Raw genomic sequence first — 13,101 nt, forward strand, 5'->3', positions numbered from 1 at the left:
TGCTGCTGAAGTGAGAACCTGAAGCTGCTAAGAAGTTAGTGGCAGAAGAAACAGTAAGTACTTCTTACTAGTAATAAGTAATAATCAAAAATCACTGCTTATTACTGTAGGTAGTGGTTTGCTCAGTAGCAGAATTGGGATAAAGGGACAGCTGTAACTAGCTGATGTCCTGCTCTGGCTGAATGCTCTAGGCCTTTTTAGGTAGATTTAAGGGCACTTGGTGTGGGAGATGGCTGTGTTGCTGTTGCTCTCATGTTTTCTGGTCATTGGGGAAAATGTGATTGCAAATGCCTGTGCCCCTTTGTCCCCTCTACAGTTAGACTCTGGCGGTAGTGGTCTGCAACCATCGCTCCCCATCCCTTTCTAGTCAGCTGTCATGTCACGTTTTACTGTCTGTCATAGAAATGAGGGTGTTTGAAGGGAAATTACACAAGTTTGTAGGCTAGTTGAAGTATTTTAAGACCATGCAAAAAGCAGAGTTTCTTGGTTCTTTTCTTTTTTTCCTGCAGGTAAGTACTGTGCAATGCTTCAAGGAGAACATGTAATGAGCTGTTTTCTCCTCATTGAGGAGTGCCGCTGGCTGACCAAGTGAGAGGAAAAAAATCAACTGAGTAGCAGTTGGGGCAAAATGTCTTTTCTTGTCCCCCTTTTCTTGGTACTTACAAGAGCCATACTGGGCATATTGAAGGGCAGGTTAGAAGATTTAGGAGCAGACTATAGTTAACTTGGGTTCTTCACTGCTGTATATTTCTGTCTGCTGTAGGGCTTGTTCTTGCTTTTTAACACTAGCTTCAAATTATAGTATCCCTTTTTTTTGAGTTAGCAATACAGTACAGAAATAAACTCAACTGGGCAACTGTGGAATTTTGAGCAATGTCCAAGACAGGTGGGTGTGTGTGTGTGTGTGTGTGCAGGTTTAAATAGTTGATTTAAACAACCTATGGATATCTCGGTGTGGTTTTTTCTGAACATAGGCTGTGTTGCTGTTAGCTACAGCTGTAAACTCAGTGGTAGATTCTGCCTATACCAGACTGAAAGTGGGGAAGAGTGAAGTTTAGGTGAGTTTCAAACATCAAGGTGCAAGTGGAAATCGTGTACATAGTATTAATGTGTGCAACCTCCCTGCCTGTCTTCTGAAAATGCTGTCTCAGCAACGTGAGGCTTAAGCTTTACCACAAACGCTTGGCATACCTTGCTAGTCTGGGTGTGAAACGTTTAGCAAGCAGAATAGAAGGGAGAAATTGCAATGGGTCTTGTTTGCTGCGGACCAGAAGGAAATCTGAAGCATGTTTAAATTTTATAGTGACCACTTCAGCTCAGGAGTTTGCAAATGTGTACTGTTTGTGGTATCTATCAGCTTCTGCCTGGAAATGTGTAACTCAAGTCAGGAAAGCAAACAGATCTGACTTACTGGACAACTTTATTTTAAAAGGGGCAACTTTTTGTTTCCTTCAGTGCAGGATGTAGAATTTAAAGATAGTTGTGCTGTTCCTGTAGCCAGGCTTCTTTCCCCTTGCCTGAAAAGCATCTGAAAGGGAATCCTCTAATCAGAAGATTTTCTCCTGTCCAGCAATGTAATAATGTAATTGCTTATGGTTTTCCCAGGTCTTACATTAGCTCTCCCAATTAGTGGTTGACTAAACCTCTTTAAAACCAGTTACTATATGCTTTGCTCCCGTGATGGAGGGGATCTCGCTGTTGGCTATCTCTTCAGCGGCTGCTTCACACCAGTGTGTGTTTCTGAGCTCTGGCAGAATTAAGTACGTATGGAAGCGGGGATGCTGCATACTGACCTGGAGGGGCACACCCAACAAACTCAAGCATGGGAAGGGCTGTGTGCCATGTTTAAAGATGGACTTGCAGGTTCACGGGTTTTTTAAAAAACGTTCTTTCCTTAGGTGGTCCATGGGCTGAGTGTAGTTATTCACGTGTGTGTGATCTGGCAAACCCCTTTAGTAAGGAGTACAGCAGATTGACCCTGGAGGCCACAAACAAAAAACACAGCGAGCTGCTTACATACCATGTAAAATTATGGTTTTATAATCTATTGTTATATTGGAGCTTCGTATTGAATAGATAATAATGGCAAGTGATCTTTAACCTGGCCACCTTCCGAGTGAAGGGCAGAGCCTGTAGCCAGTCCTGCTCTCTGCTTAGACCAAAGAGGAGCAGGATAGGAGGGAGAAATTGTAGTGGGTCTTGTTTCAGATTTCCTCCTGCTCCACAAACATGTTTAAATTTTATAGTGAACACTTTAGCCAGGTGTTTGGGTAGCAGCAAGGTGACAGTAGTACTCTCCAGGGGTGTCTTGAAAACAGCTGGCAAAACTTAGAGGCATGAACTTTCTTAAAATGGTTAAAAATAAATGTTTGTGGTCTAGCCCATTGAGAAAGAATGGTAAACCTTTGCAGGTTTGGATAAATAACTCTTTAGTAAATAAGACATCAGTATCTGGTGAAGAACAGTAATGTTTTTGGCTTGCTGAAGTAATTTGCATCCTTTTTACCTGGCTCTGCTTAAGACAAGTAGACAATAAGAGCTGTCTCATGCAGAGAAGCCTTGATTTCACCATACCCATGCTTCTTAATTTTGGCATATACTACAAGCTGTAGTATGTCTCAATTCCCTATCACTCCTCTTTATTACTTTCTTAACCTTCCCTCTTTGTTAGACTAACTTAAAAGAACTGGTGCATAGCAAGTTTCATGTGTGACAGCTGGCTTGGCTTCGGAAATTATTAAAAGACATCAGTCTTGTTTCCACTTGTAAATTGGGGAGCATTTCAGGGGAAACAGTTTTCAATGGAAACTTCAGGCTCTGTTAACGATGACCCTGCACTGAATGGCCACGGTTGCTGACTCTGATTGCTTTTTCTCTACTATTTTGGCTCTATCATTTTTTCCAGTCAAACTGGTATGAAGAAGAATAAGTTTGGGAGCAGTAGTCTTGGGTGGCTGTTGTGTTAGGAGGTAATCTTCCTCTAGTTTGTGATGTCCTATTACAGACAGAGGAGCATTCCAGCCTTGTTGATTGCTGCACTTTTTGGAGGCAGGGCATTAAAGAGTGTGCTGGAAAAAACACGCCTGGCCCTGTGGGGAATAGCAGTTTTTAGCACAATAGAGTGGGATATACAGCATGACTAGAAGGCAGCGAAGAAGTTAAGCTGTTCATTACCAGTGGGAAGAAACCAGCCTCAGACACTCATAACCATAAGTCTTTGGCTTCTTTTTTAAAGGCCAGCTAATAGCACACAAAGATGCCTAATCCTCCTCTTATTAATCCACCCTTTGTTGGCGAAGTTTGGTTGTAATTTATTCTGACTAAACAGTGCCTTGAAACTAAATAACTTTGAACTCAGAAGCAGTTACCTGAACTCATGAAGTTGGTGCCACTCAGACAAATGATGTGTGGAAAAGCGTTTGTCAGGGCGGAAGAGGGGCAGGTGCTTCTTAATTATTTCTGGGGCTTCTTTTGAGGAACAGAATTGGTGGCTCAGTTTGTTCAGAGAGTAGCATTCTGGTTTGGTTTGTTTGCCTTCACGTTGTGTTTATATAAATGATTTCATGGACTATTTAAGACAACCTCGTTTGTATCTGAGGTTGGATAAGCCTTTTAAGGCATCCATGTTTTCCAGTTTGGTCATTCGGAGGGGGATTGCATTGGCAAAAAACACAGCTTCTCCTCTATGGGCTTTAAAAAAAGTATTTATTTAAGAGGGGTTTCCTCCTTTCTAGTTTTAAATGCCTAATGGGGTAACAAATGTTAGTATCCTCTAAAGTTGATGACAGAAAGGAGGAATGACTTCTGTGGAGCGCTAATGATGGTCCTTTCGGACCAAAGGGGTGAAATTGAGGTGTTCCCCTCCCCTGCTCAGCCAAGCATTGCCTTGGTTTCAGTCTAAGACTGAGGTTTTGATCTTGGATTCAAGAAGATTCATGCTTGTGAAAAGTTGTTAACAGTTTATTAACAGCTCATTCTGTGGGAACTGCCGTGTTGGCAGAAGGTGGGAGGAGGCTGTTTCTGAAGAAAACAAATGCTGGTGAAAACCGCTCCGAACTGAGATCAGTGTGTACTTGTGGGAGTATTTGGTTCTCTAAGGGCTTGAAAGCAAGGTGAAGCTTGTGACACAGCTGATACATGTGTTATGTGGAGAATTGTGAAGTTGCTGTCTGCAGCATCGCACTAGATTGTTGGCCAAGACCTGAAGATGAGTGTGTGACAGCGTATCTTACCAGCTATCAGGGGTAGCAGCTGTAGGAGTCACTGGAAGTAAGATGCATCTCTCCTACTTTCATTTGTGTTTCATTTTCCTTTCAAACCTGTCACAGCCACTTGATGAGACAGATTTCTTCCAGTACCCAACTCACTGAATTCCTGTGTCTCTTGTCTTGTTCAGGTTCCTGTGGAACACTGCTTGTACATCCTTCTCTTCAGGTCCCTGCTTGGTCCTTGGTGATCCCTCCCAGAGAACTGGCTGTGCTTTGGTCACTGACTAGCCGTGGAAAAAAACTAAAGCCCTTGTTTCCATCTGGATTCCTCTGTCTTCCTTCTGCACAGTCCCATATTCTCCCTTTACCATCTACTCCTTTGACTTTGTAACACTGTGCTTGACTTTTGGTTCCTTCTTTTGATTGCACTGTACCTTCATCGTGCTCTTCAGCAGCCTCAGCCCTGCCTGCTGCCTGGCAGTGCTCTGCGGGCACACCCCCTCTTCCGCACCTTCTCCTCCAACTTATTAATTGTTGTTCTCATGACATCGTTGCTATTTCTGTTCTGCTCTGCCTCTTTGCATCATTTTTTTAAAATTACAGATAGCTGTTGGCTGAAAAAAGGAAGGATAAACTAATTTTGGTGTCATTTATAAATACCTTATGTCTGTTCATGTAAGAAACAGGGTTTTTACACTCTGTTTGAGACCTACTACAGATGGTTAGGAGGTTCTTCTGCAGCCTTCCTTGTTGAAAGCACTTTGGCTTTGGGTGGTTTGCAACTGTTGAAAGCTTCAGGAGCTTACTTGGTTTCTAACTGTCACAAACTGCAGTAACACTCTGAGTTCAAAGAACTGTTGATTGCCCTTTTGATCTTTATATTCCCTGGTTGCTGTTGCACTTGTGTGTCCTCTGTCATTTTACACACAGAAAATATTACCGAAGTTTGATTAGTGGCTGCTTTGAATTAATAATACTTTCTTTCCTTTTTTAACATAAAAATGACATATTTGTGAGATTTTTTGTTTTGTTTTCAGCCCCATCTGTTTTGATATGATTGAAGAAGCCTACATGACGAAATGTGGACACAGCTTCTGGTAAGATTTTTTTTTTTGCGTTGTGCAAAATGTCCATCTCTTAAAACGTGTTGACTGGTGTTACTGTGAAGTCCTTTCCTTCTGAATTTTTGTTGCTTTTCTGTCTTCTGTCCCTGCACTGAAGAAAGAGGTTGAAATAAAAATTTAAAAGATGGGCAACAGTAAAAAAAAAAAAAAGTTGTCTTAGTGTTTAAAACAAAGAATGTTGTGCCACCGTATTTCCTCTGTAAAGAAATAAAATAGCCATAAACTTCTGGTAACATTCAGTACCCAGAGTTGGAACAGTTTGTCAGCTCTGTTGGAAATGGAAGGTGTCTATTATCACCCAAAGCAGTGGGTCCTGCCTCAGCAGAGGTCATGGGAGTGAGTGTTGGTGTTGGGAGGTCCTCCCTGACTTTGTGCAAGACCATGTACAGTTTGAAGTAATTTGCACATTGTCTAATGTGCAACTTGCAATTTTCTTAAATTTTTTGAGTGAAGATATGCTTCAGGCTTGTGTCTGTTGTACTGAATTGGCCCAAGGTCCACTTATTTTTCAGTGTGTTATCTCTGGCTGTCAGGAGGAGCAAATGTTTTGTGAAGTTCAAGAACCTTCCAGGGGCAGGTGTGGAACTGTCTGCTGCTCCTGCTCTCAGCTAGGGATTGGAATAAACATTGAACCACGATGTTTTAATGTCCTGTGTACACTTTGCTCTTATGGTGCCTGTTAACTAGAAATAAATCACCTACCTTTTACAAGAAGTAATATTTTTTTAGTAGCATAAAACACTTCCTTAAGCAGAAGATTCAGTTAACTTTCAGAAATGTTTTGACCTGGACCAGGTAAGATAACAGCTGATTTTGTTCCCTCTATGGTAACACTTTATCCCTGTGATCTGTAACTTTTAAAAGTCCAAGATGAGAGGCATTCAAATATTTTTATTTAGGAAGAACAGAACAATGTTGTCACATGATGTCTCTACCAGCAGTTGATGTAAAGCTAGGTCTTAGTGAGATGCTTAAACTTGATGCTGAAGTGCATCTTGTAGTTACTCTGTCCCTGAAATAGCTAAAAGCTCAACAGAGAGCACCTCTGAAGTGCCTTCTGGTGAGACCAACAGCCGAGGGGGTGGGGGAAATGTGAGAAATTAGTGAAGGTGTTCCCTCTATGCTCAATTACTCAAAATGTGTGAATAGCTTTTAATGTTGCTTGCTGAGTATTTGGCTAACCTAGAAGAGTTGCTTCTGAATAATGCAGTCTGTTAGCTCTGCCTGTGGAAGGGAGGGCATGAATTTGAGATTGAAGTGTTGCTGAAGTATCAGTGTTCCCACAATCCTTGGGGAAATAGGACTAAAGTACTTAAATACTTTTGTAATTTTTGCCAAGAAACTTTGCTGTCTTTTTCACGCTCTGAATTAATATTGGAACATTTTGACTCCACTGTAGGATCTTGGCAATGCAGCTGTTAGCTAGCAACACAAATAGAATATACATTATCTAATGTGCAAGGTATTATTTACCTTGTGCTTATGTTTTGTTCTTTCATGTTTGCTCACTTGTTTTGTTTCTTGGTTTTTATGTTTTTAAACAGCTATAAGTGTATTCACCAGAGCTTGGAGGATAATAACAGATGTCCCAAATGCAACTATGTTGTGGACAACATAGATCATCTTTATCCCAACTTCCTAGGTGAGCTCTGGACTTGCTTGCATGAGAAACATCTTATTTGTTATGGAAGCAAGGCACTTGTATATTTGTCCTATAAATAATATATTGAAAATAAAATCCAAACTTCAGCCTTTTGGTCAACTGTGATTTTTATTAAAAAAAAAAAAAAGGTGGTTAGTAGTGTAATTCATTGATACTCCGCTGCGTCCAGCAGTACTGTATGCTGAGTTCCAGTAGTCAGACTAACTTGCTGCTGCTTGCATACCAAGAGAAGCAAAATGAAGACCTTTTTTTGGTGACTAGAGATTTGAATCTCTTTATTTACTTTTGTGTTCTTGCATTGTTGTCTGTCTAATAATCAAGAACATGCCCTGTTTACAAAGCATGGACACTGAAGGAGGCAAGGTTGTACTATTTTGGGTACTGTCGTGAGGTCCATGTGATGTATGTATGTGTAAATTAGAGTGGAGAAAATATTCATACACATCCATATACACAATCCTAATTGATTGCTTCTTAAACAGAGGAGGGAAATGTTCCTAATTGAAAATAGAGTTTAAAACTTTTATGGGGAGAAAAGATCAAAGGAAACACATTGCGGTGTGAAGTATCAAAATTAAATCAAATCTTGATTTCATGTGCTGGGATATCCGTTTAATAGTGAATAGATTAAAAGTCATAGTAGCCAAGGAGTGCTTCAGACAGGCATCCCGCTTCACACCCAAGCATGTTGTGCTGGAGGTGGTGCTGAGGCAGGTCTTGGAAGATGTATTAGGCCATAGAGCGTTGCTTCCATGCACCTACATTCAGGGCTTTGAGATCTGTATTGGGGGGCAAAAACAGACCTGGGGAGGGGAAAGAGCTTGTATACGTGTGTGTGAAGTGTTGAGGTTATCCTTCTGTCTCTGCACCACTCACTAGATTAGCGTGAAATAACACAGTAGCAAAAATATGTCTTTAAAAATGTGCACAGTGATTAAAGGAAAAAATTGTTCTGTTTGCCTGCGCTTGTTTTCAGCCTGTAGTAAATCAGTTAATGTTTTATCTCCTTACTATTCTGTGACGTACTTCTGCCTTGGAATTGAAAAACTTTGTCAAAGAACCATAGGTACTCAGAAAAAGGAACTGAAGCAATTTGGGGAATGTATAGGCGTTGTATTTCTTGATGACTTTCAAAAAAAAAAACCCAACCCACCTTTATATACCTTACAAAAACAGTCAAGGAATAAATTGGTGAGAAAAAAATTGACATCTACTGTTTTAATTACTGATAAACTTACTGTGGAATTAATAACTAAATATTGAGGTAGAGCTGTTCATTTTTTTTGGTGAACTTTAAATCCATCTCTTCTCTGACATCCTGATTATTTGTTTTTTAGTCAATGAACTTATTCTTAAACAAAAGCAGAGATCTGAGGAGAAAAGACTCAAACTGGACCATTCAGTGAGTAGCACCGTATGTTCCAACTTTCTTACTTTATATTTATTTAATGGTTTTGTATTGCAATTGCATCATTATGTGGCTTAATTCAGAAGAAATACTGTTGAGCTGATGCTTTAACTTGCTTTATGAGGGAATAATACTAATATCAGTGGCATTAGATCCCTTCAACCTTGTTAACGCTCATTCTTCCTGACAGCAATATACATGTAGAGGCAAGCTGTTTTAGCATAGCTAAGTGTCATATGATGTATTGAGTATAACCTGGGAAACTACCCATGAAAGCACACTTGTTTAAAGGTAATAATTTTCATTCGGTGTTGGAAATTACAGCTACAATGAGAGTAATGGATGATTAGAAGTGCCACAGGCCTGTCTGATCACGTGCGAGAAGCTGCGTTCTATGAGGATATTGGAGGAAAGCTAATACCAACCACAAGAGGGAGAAGGATGCATTCAGAGTACTGGTGTTCTGTCTCTGATCCCAGATAAAACTGCCTGGATATCTTCTAGACTTCCTTCATGTCACAGAATCAGAGCATGATCTCTGTTCTTAGTTCATGAAAACCCTTGTACAGCAGCAGTGGATGCTCTTGTACCTTAAGATCAAAAAGAGTATATGACATTAACCAGGAAACTGGCATATTTGTCTTGCTATGTCTGGCTTCCTTCCTTGGCTTCTATAATTCATAAATAAGGTTGCAAAGTAATATTAAAAATCATGGAGCCCCTGGTTTTTGTCAGTTAAAAATCCTCTGTTGAAGTGTTACTAATTTAGGGGCTGCATTGCAGAAACCAGTGCTTTCAGCAGTTGTATACTTTAGGACAGAGCACACTTGAAGGATTCATTGGTTTACTCACAGTAAGTTTTTTATATTCAATATCAAATATGCATATACCATATACAATATAAAATATGCATAAACCATATCTGGTTTAAAATGCACACAACTGATCCTAGGGCATATACAGTAACTTCTTGGAAATTGGTTTACTCTTTCTCATAGTGCACTCTTAAAAACTATGCCCAGAGATGCACTTATGTTAGATAACTACCAGTAAGTGGAAATCTACCATGAATTCATGCCCAAAACAGTGTTGTGGCTACCTTTTGGCAGCAAATAAAAAATACTGATGTCTCTAAAAGGAGAAACCTTGCTGTTGTATCAGCTCCTTAATGTGCTTCTTGCCCTTTTGTGTTACTTCTGGTATTAAGAGCAGTCATTCAAAACACATTGCAGCAAATGTGCTGTTTCTTGGTCATGGACCTGTCTCTTTAAGAAGTCATGTTAAGGCGTCTTTGAAGCTTTGAGTAGTTTAGCAGTTGTACATTTAACTAGTATTGGAGTATTAACTAACGTTAGTATGTTAAAGTTTATTTCAAATCTTGTTGACTTGCTTAAAAATTGTATTTTTTTCTAATTGTTCCAGATTGAAATTGAGGTTTTTGCCTGTGTGGTTTCCACAGGTTCTGTTGAGAGTTGTGTAAAAAGTTGTGTGCTCTGTATGGATGTTACATCTTTTTTTTTTTTCTTAATCTAGCCAATACAAATAGGCTACAACCCCTTAGAAAATGTCTCGTTTAGACTGGATGGTATTTCTAGTTCTAGCAAATTTAAATATCTTGATCTAGTGTCATAGATTTTATAAGGCAGGATTTTTTTACTCCAACTTTGTTTCTCAGACAGCCTAAAGACCTTTCAGCTGCTCCTTTAATGTAAGGCTATGTTAGTATTAACCTATTACTCAGGTTTTCCTGTGCTAAAAGATAAGTTGGTTTTGTGTTTTTTTTTTTTACTGGTAATGAGAAGAGCGCAAACAGCCTTCAGGGAAGAATGGGTTGCATGGTAGTATGCTGGGTCTCTGAGGAGTCCTTCTCAGCTCTGACAGGTTGAATGAGAAGATCACCCTGACGAGATCCATCTTCTTTTCTGCTCTTACATTTCTCATGAAAATACTCTTAAGAGGAGTAGTGTGGGAGGTGAGAATAGAAAAAATAAGCTGATACTACCTTCTTCCCTTTGAATTTGGCATGAAGGCTTTACCTATTACTTGGTTAAAAAAATTAAAAGGTATTGCCACTTAACAGTATTTCAGATAGATGTAATCCAACTAAGCTTGGATAAACATGTTTTTTTCTTTCTCCTCTTAGAAATGAGTTTTCACAAACTAGGGCACAAGTAAGATAAAATTGTGGCTGTGAAATAATCTCTTCCTAGCAGCTATGTTCTCATAAAGTGCAAATGTCTTCCAAATAAGATAAGCAGCTACACAGTAGGACAGAAGAGCTATATCCTGTACATGTGGGAGGACTGGGAATTCGGATTCCCGAAAATCGTTTTGAAATTTTTACAAAGGGATGAAATACTGCATTGTCGCTTTTAATAGCTGTTGCTGGATATAGCTCTGGATGGCTTGAATTCACTGTCTCTCCAACATCTCTTGTTTTTCTAGAATGGCCATAGGTGGCAGATAATTCAAGATTTGCTGGGAACTGATCAAGACAATCTTGACTTGGCCAATGTCAACCTGATGCTGGAGCTGCTGGTGCAAAAGAAGAAACAGTTGGAAGCAGTAAGAAGTTTCTCTTGTCTTATTTAATGAACACAGGTTTTTTTTCTTCTCATGCTTTTATTTTCTTGAAGTAAGATTCTATTGCCAAATTGCTCAGAATTTTATCTTGCATTTTGGTGTTGAAAAGCTGGCCACCTCGCTGACCTTTGTAGCAAACTAACATGTCAACTGTGATGCCCATAACATGCCTATAGTTTTGCTACTGGCAGGGTTGTATAAATGATCAGGGAGAAGGATAAGAAAAAGTGGATAGTGGACCAGAGAAATGCATATGAAGATGTTTGCTAATTGTTGCACAAGTAAATACCAGATTTTTCTTGGTAATAAGCATGAAGTCCAAAATACAGGTTAAGGAATAAACTCAATAAACATGTGAAAAAATCACACCTTTTAGTGTCTACTGCAACTGATAGAACCTGAATGACTGCCATCCCTGAAGACTTCTTTTAGCATTTAATGCTTGAAAGAAAAGTTCAGATGTCTTGTTTGAGGTTGGTTTGAAGATTTATATAATATGAAGTAAGCTGTTCCTAGGATTTAACTGAAATGTGGTTGGTTTGGGATAGTTCTCATGTATTTGTCCATTCCATGCTGTTGGTCTCAAGTGACCATTTTCCAGTTAGGAGAGCTAGACCTTCTAAATTAAACAGGATTACAAAATTTGGTCTAGTGAACTTTGGGTGGGAGGGTGGATTTCGATGGTGCTTTAAAACACGTGAGGAAAAGCTGCATTAGGGAATGGCTTATCTTACTCTTGCAGAATCAATATTTACACAACTTGTGGTTCTTAGGGGAGGAAGGTAACCCAAAAATATGTTTACTGACTACTAGCAAAATTTATGTTATTTATTGTGTGGGGACTTGTACATAACTTTTTTTTTATTGTGGTTCAGTGATGTGCTGAGAGTGTGGTTTCTAACTTCAGAATAAAATCTCTTTCTTTTCTCAAGCCTTTTTGTGGTGTTTGTGATGCATCTGTGACAAAGGCAGCACAGGATTGAGTGTATGGGTGCTTCTGAGCAGGAATATCTTTTAAGGATACTAAGCCTTAAAAAAAAACAAGCCCAAAACACACCTGACACTTAAAGAACAATTTTAAAACATTTTTTCGAGTTTTGCTTGCTTCACTTCCCTTATAGTCACAGGGGTGAGGAGGAAGAAAATAATCTCAGAAAAGCAGTAGTCTTGCACCCTAATATCTTTACTTTTCCTGTCCCATCTACCTTTAATGGATTCTGCGTGTTCCTATATCTTGATCCTTTTTGAGTGTATGTTCGCAGTCTTTAATAATAAATATTTTGTTAGGTTGCGAAAATAAGCCTCAGAATGCTGGGATAGGATTAGGGCTATATTAATGCTGGAATATAGGTTTTATTTTGCTTTCTTCTTCTGCTTCTCTTGCCCTGTCAAATTTTTGGCCAATTTGGGTGAAAATATTATGCTGATGGTTGAGGTAAATGGCCTGTTATGGAAAGATTAGAAAGGTATGTTTTTGCTTCATCAGTGGTTTTGTCTTCCATTCTGGAGAAATCTTCAGCAGTGATCTCTTCACATAATCACCAATCTTAATTTTGGAGGGAGGTGTTTTTTATAGAAATATTGCGTGCTTTAGTATGTTAATCACAAAGTGTGTGCTAATGATCTTCCAGGGTAGAAGATGAGTCTGTGAAGAACCTGTATTCCAAAAACAATTTCAGATGCAGTAGCCAAAAAAACTGAAAAGCATTTCAACTTATTAGTAAGTCTTCAGTAACGCACAAACAAGAGCTGTTAGAACAATTTCTGCCTTCATGTAAAAACTTGTCTTGAGCCAAACAAAACCCTAAAACCTGTGAGGCAAAGTAAAACTACCATTCTTAAAACTGCCTTAATAAGCTATTTTCTCTTCCTCAAGTCTAAATGAGAGCTATTTCTGTGCTAAGTGTGGACTTCTGTGTATAAAATGAGTATTTGTTTCTCTTAATGTATATGGAAGAGTTACATTTCCTTATTTACTGTGTTACAGGAGTCCCATGCTGCCCAATTGCAGATCCTTATGGAATTTCTCAAAGTTGCCAGGAGAAACAAACGAGAGGTAACTTGCTTTGTTTCAATGGGTGAGGTGTAGTCTGCTGCTTGCTATCAGGTCATTTC

General features: G+C 39.2%; 1 protein-coding gene across 1 annotated transcript in view; it reads left to right on the forward strand.

Moving 5' to 3' along the window:
* Window positions 1-509: 509 nt before the first annotated feature.
* LOC104623312 (E3 ubiquitin-protein ligase RFWD2-like) overlaps window positions 510-13,101 on the forward strand; it is a gene marked incomplete at both ends in the record, with an annotated part of 36,635 nt that continues 24,043 nt past the window's right edge. The window contains 6 exons of the mRNA XM_010290360.1: window positions 510-588; window positions 5,246-5,305; window positions 6,877-6,974; window positions 8,333-8,409; window positions 10,849-10,968; window positions 12,974-13,042. Coding sequence (XP_010288662.1) covers window positions 510-588; window positions 5,246-5,305; window positions 6,877-6,974; window positions 8,333-8,409; window positions 10,849-10,968; window positions 12,974-13,042 — 503 coding nt within the window. The remainder of the gene's footprint in view (window positions 589-5,245; window positions 5,306-6,876; window positions 6,975-8,332; window positions 8,410-10,848; window positions 10,969-12,973; window positions 13,043-13,101) is intronic.

This window comes from Phaethon lepturus, unplaced genomic scaffold, assembly GCF_000687285.1.
Source record: "Phaethon lepturus isolate BGI_N335 unplaced genomic scaffold, ASM68728v1 scaffold9307, whole genome shotgun sequence".
NCBI classification, from domain to species: domain Eukaryota; kingdom Metazoa; phylum Chordata; class Aves; order Phaethontiformes; family Phaethontidae; genus Phaethon; species Phaethon lepturus.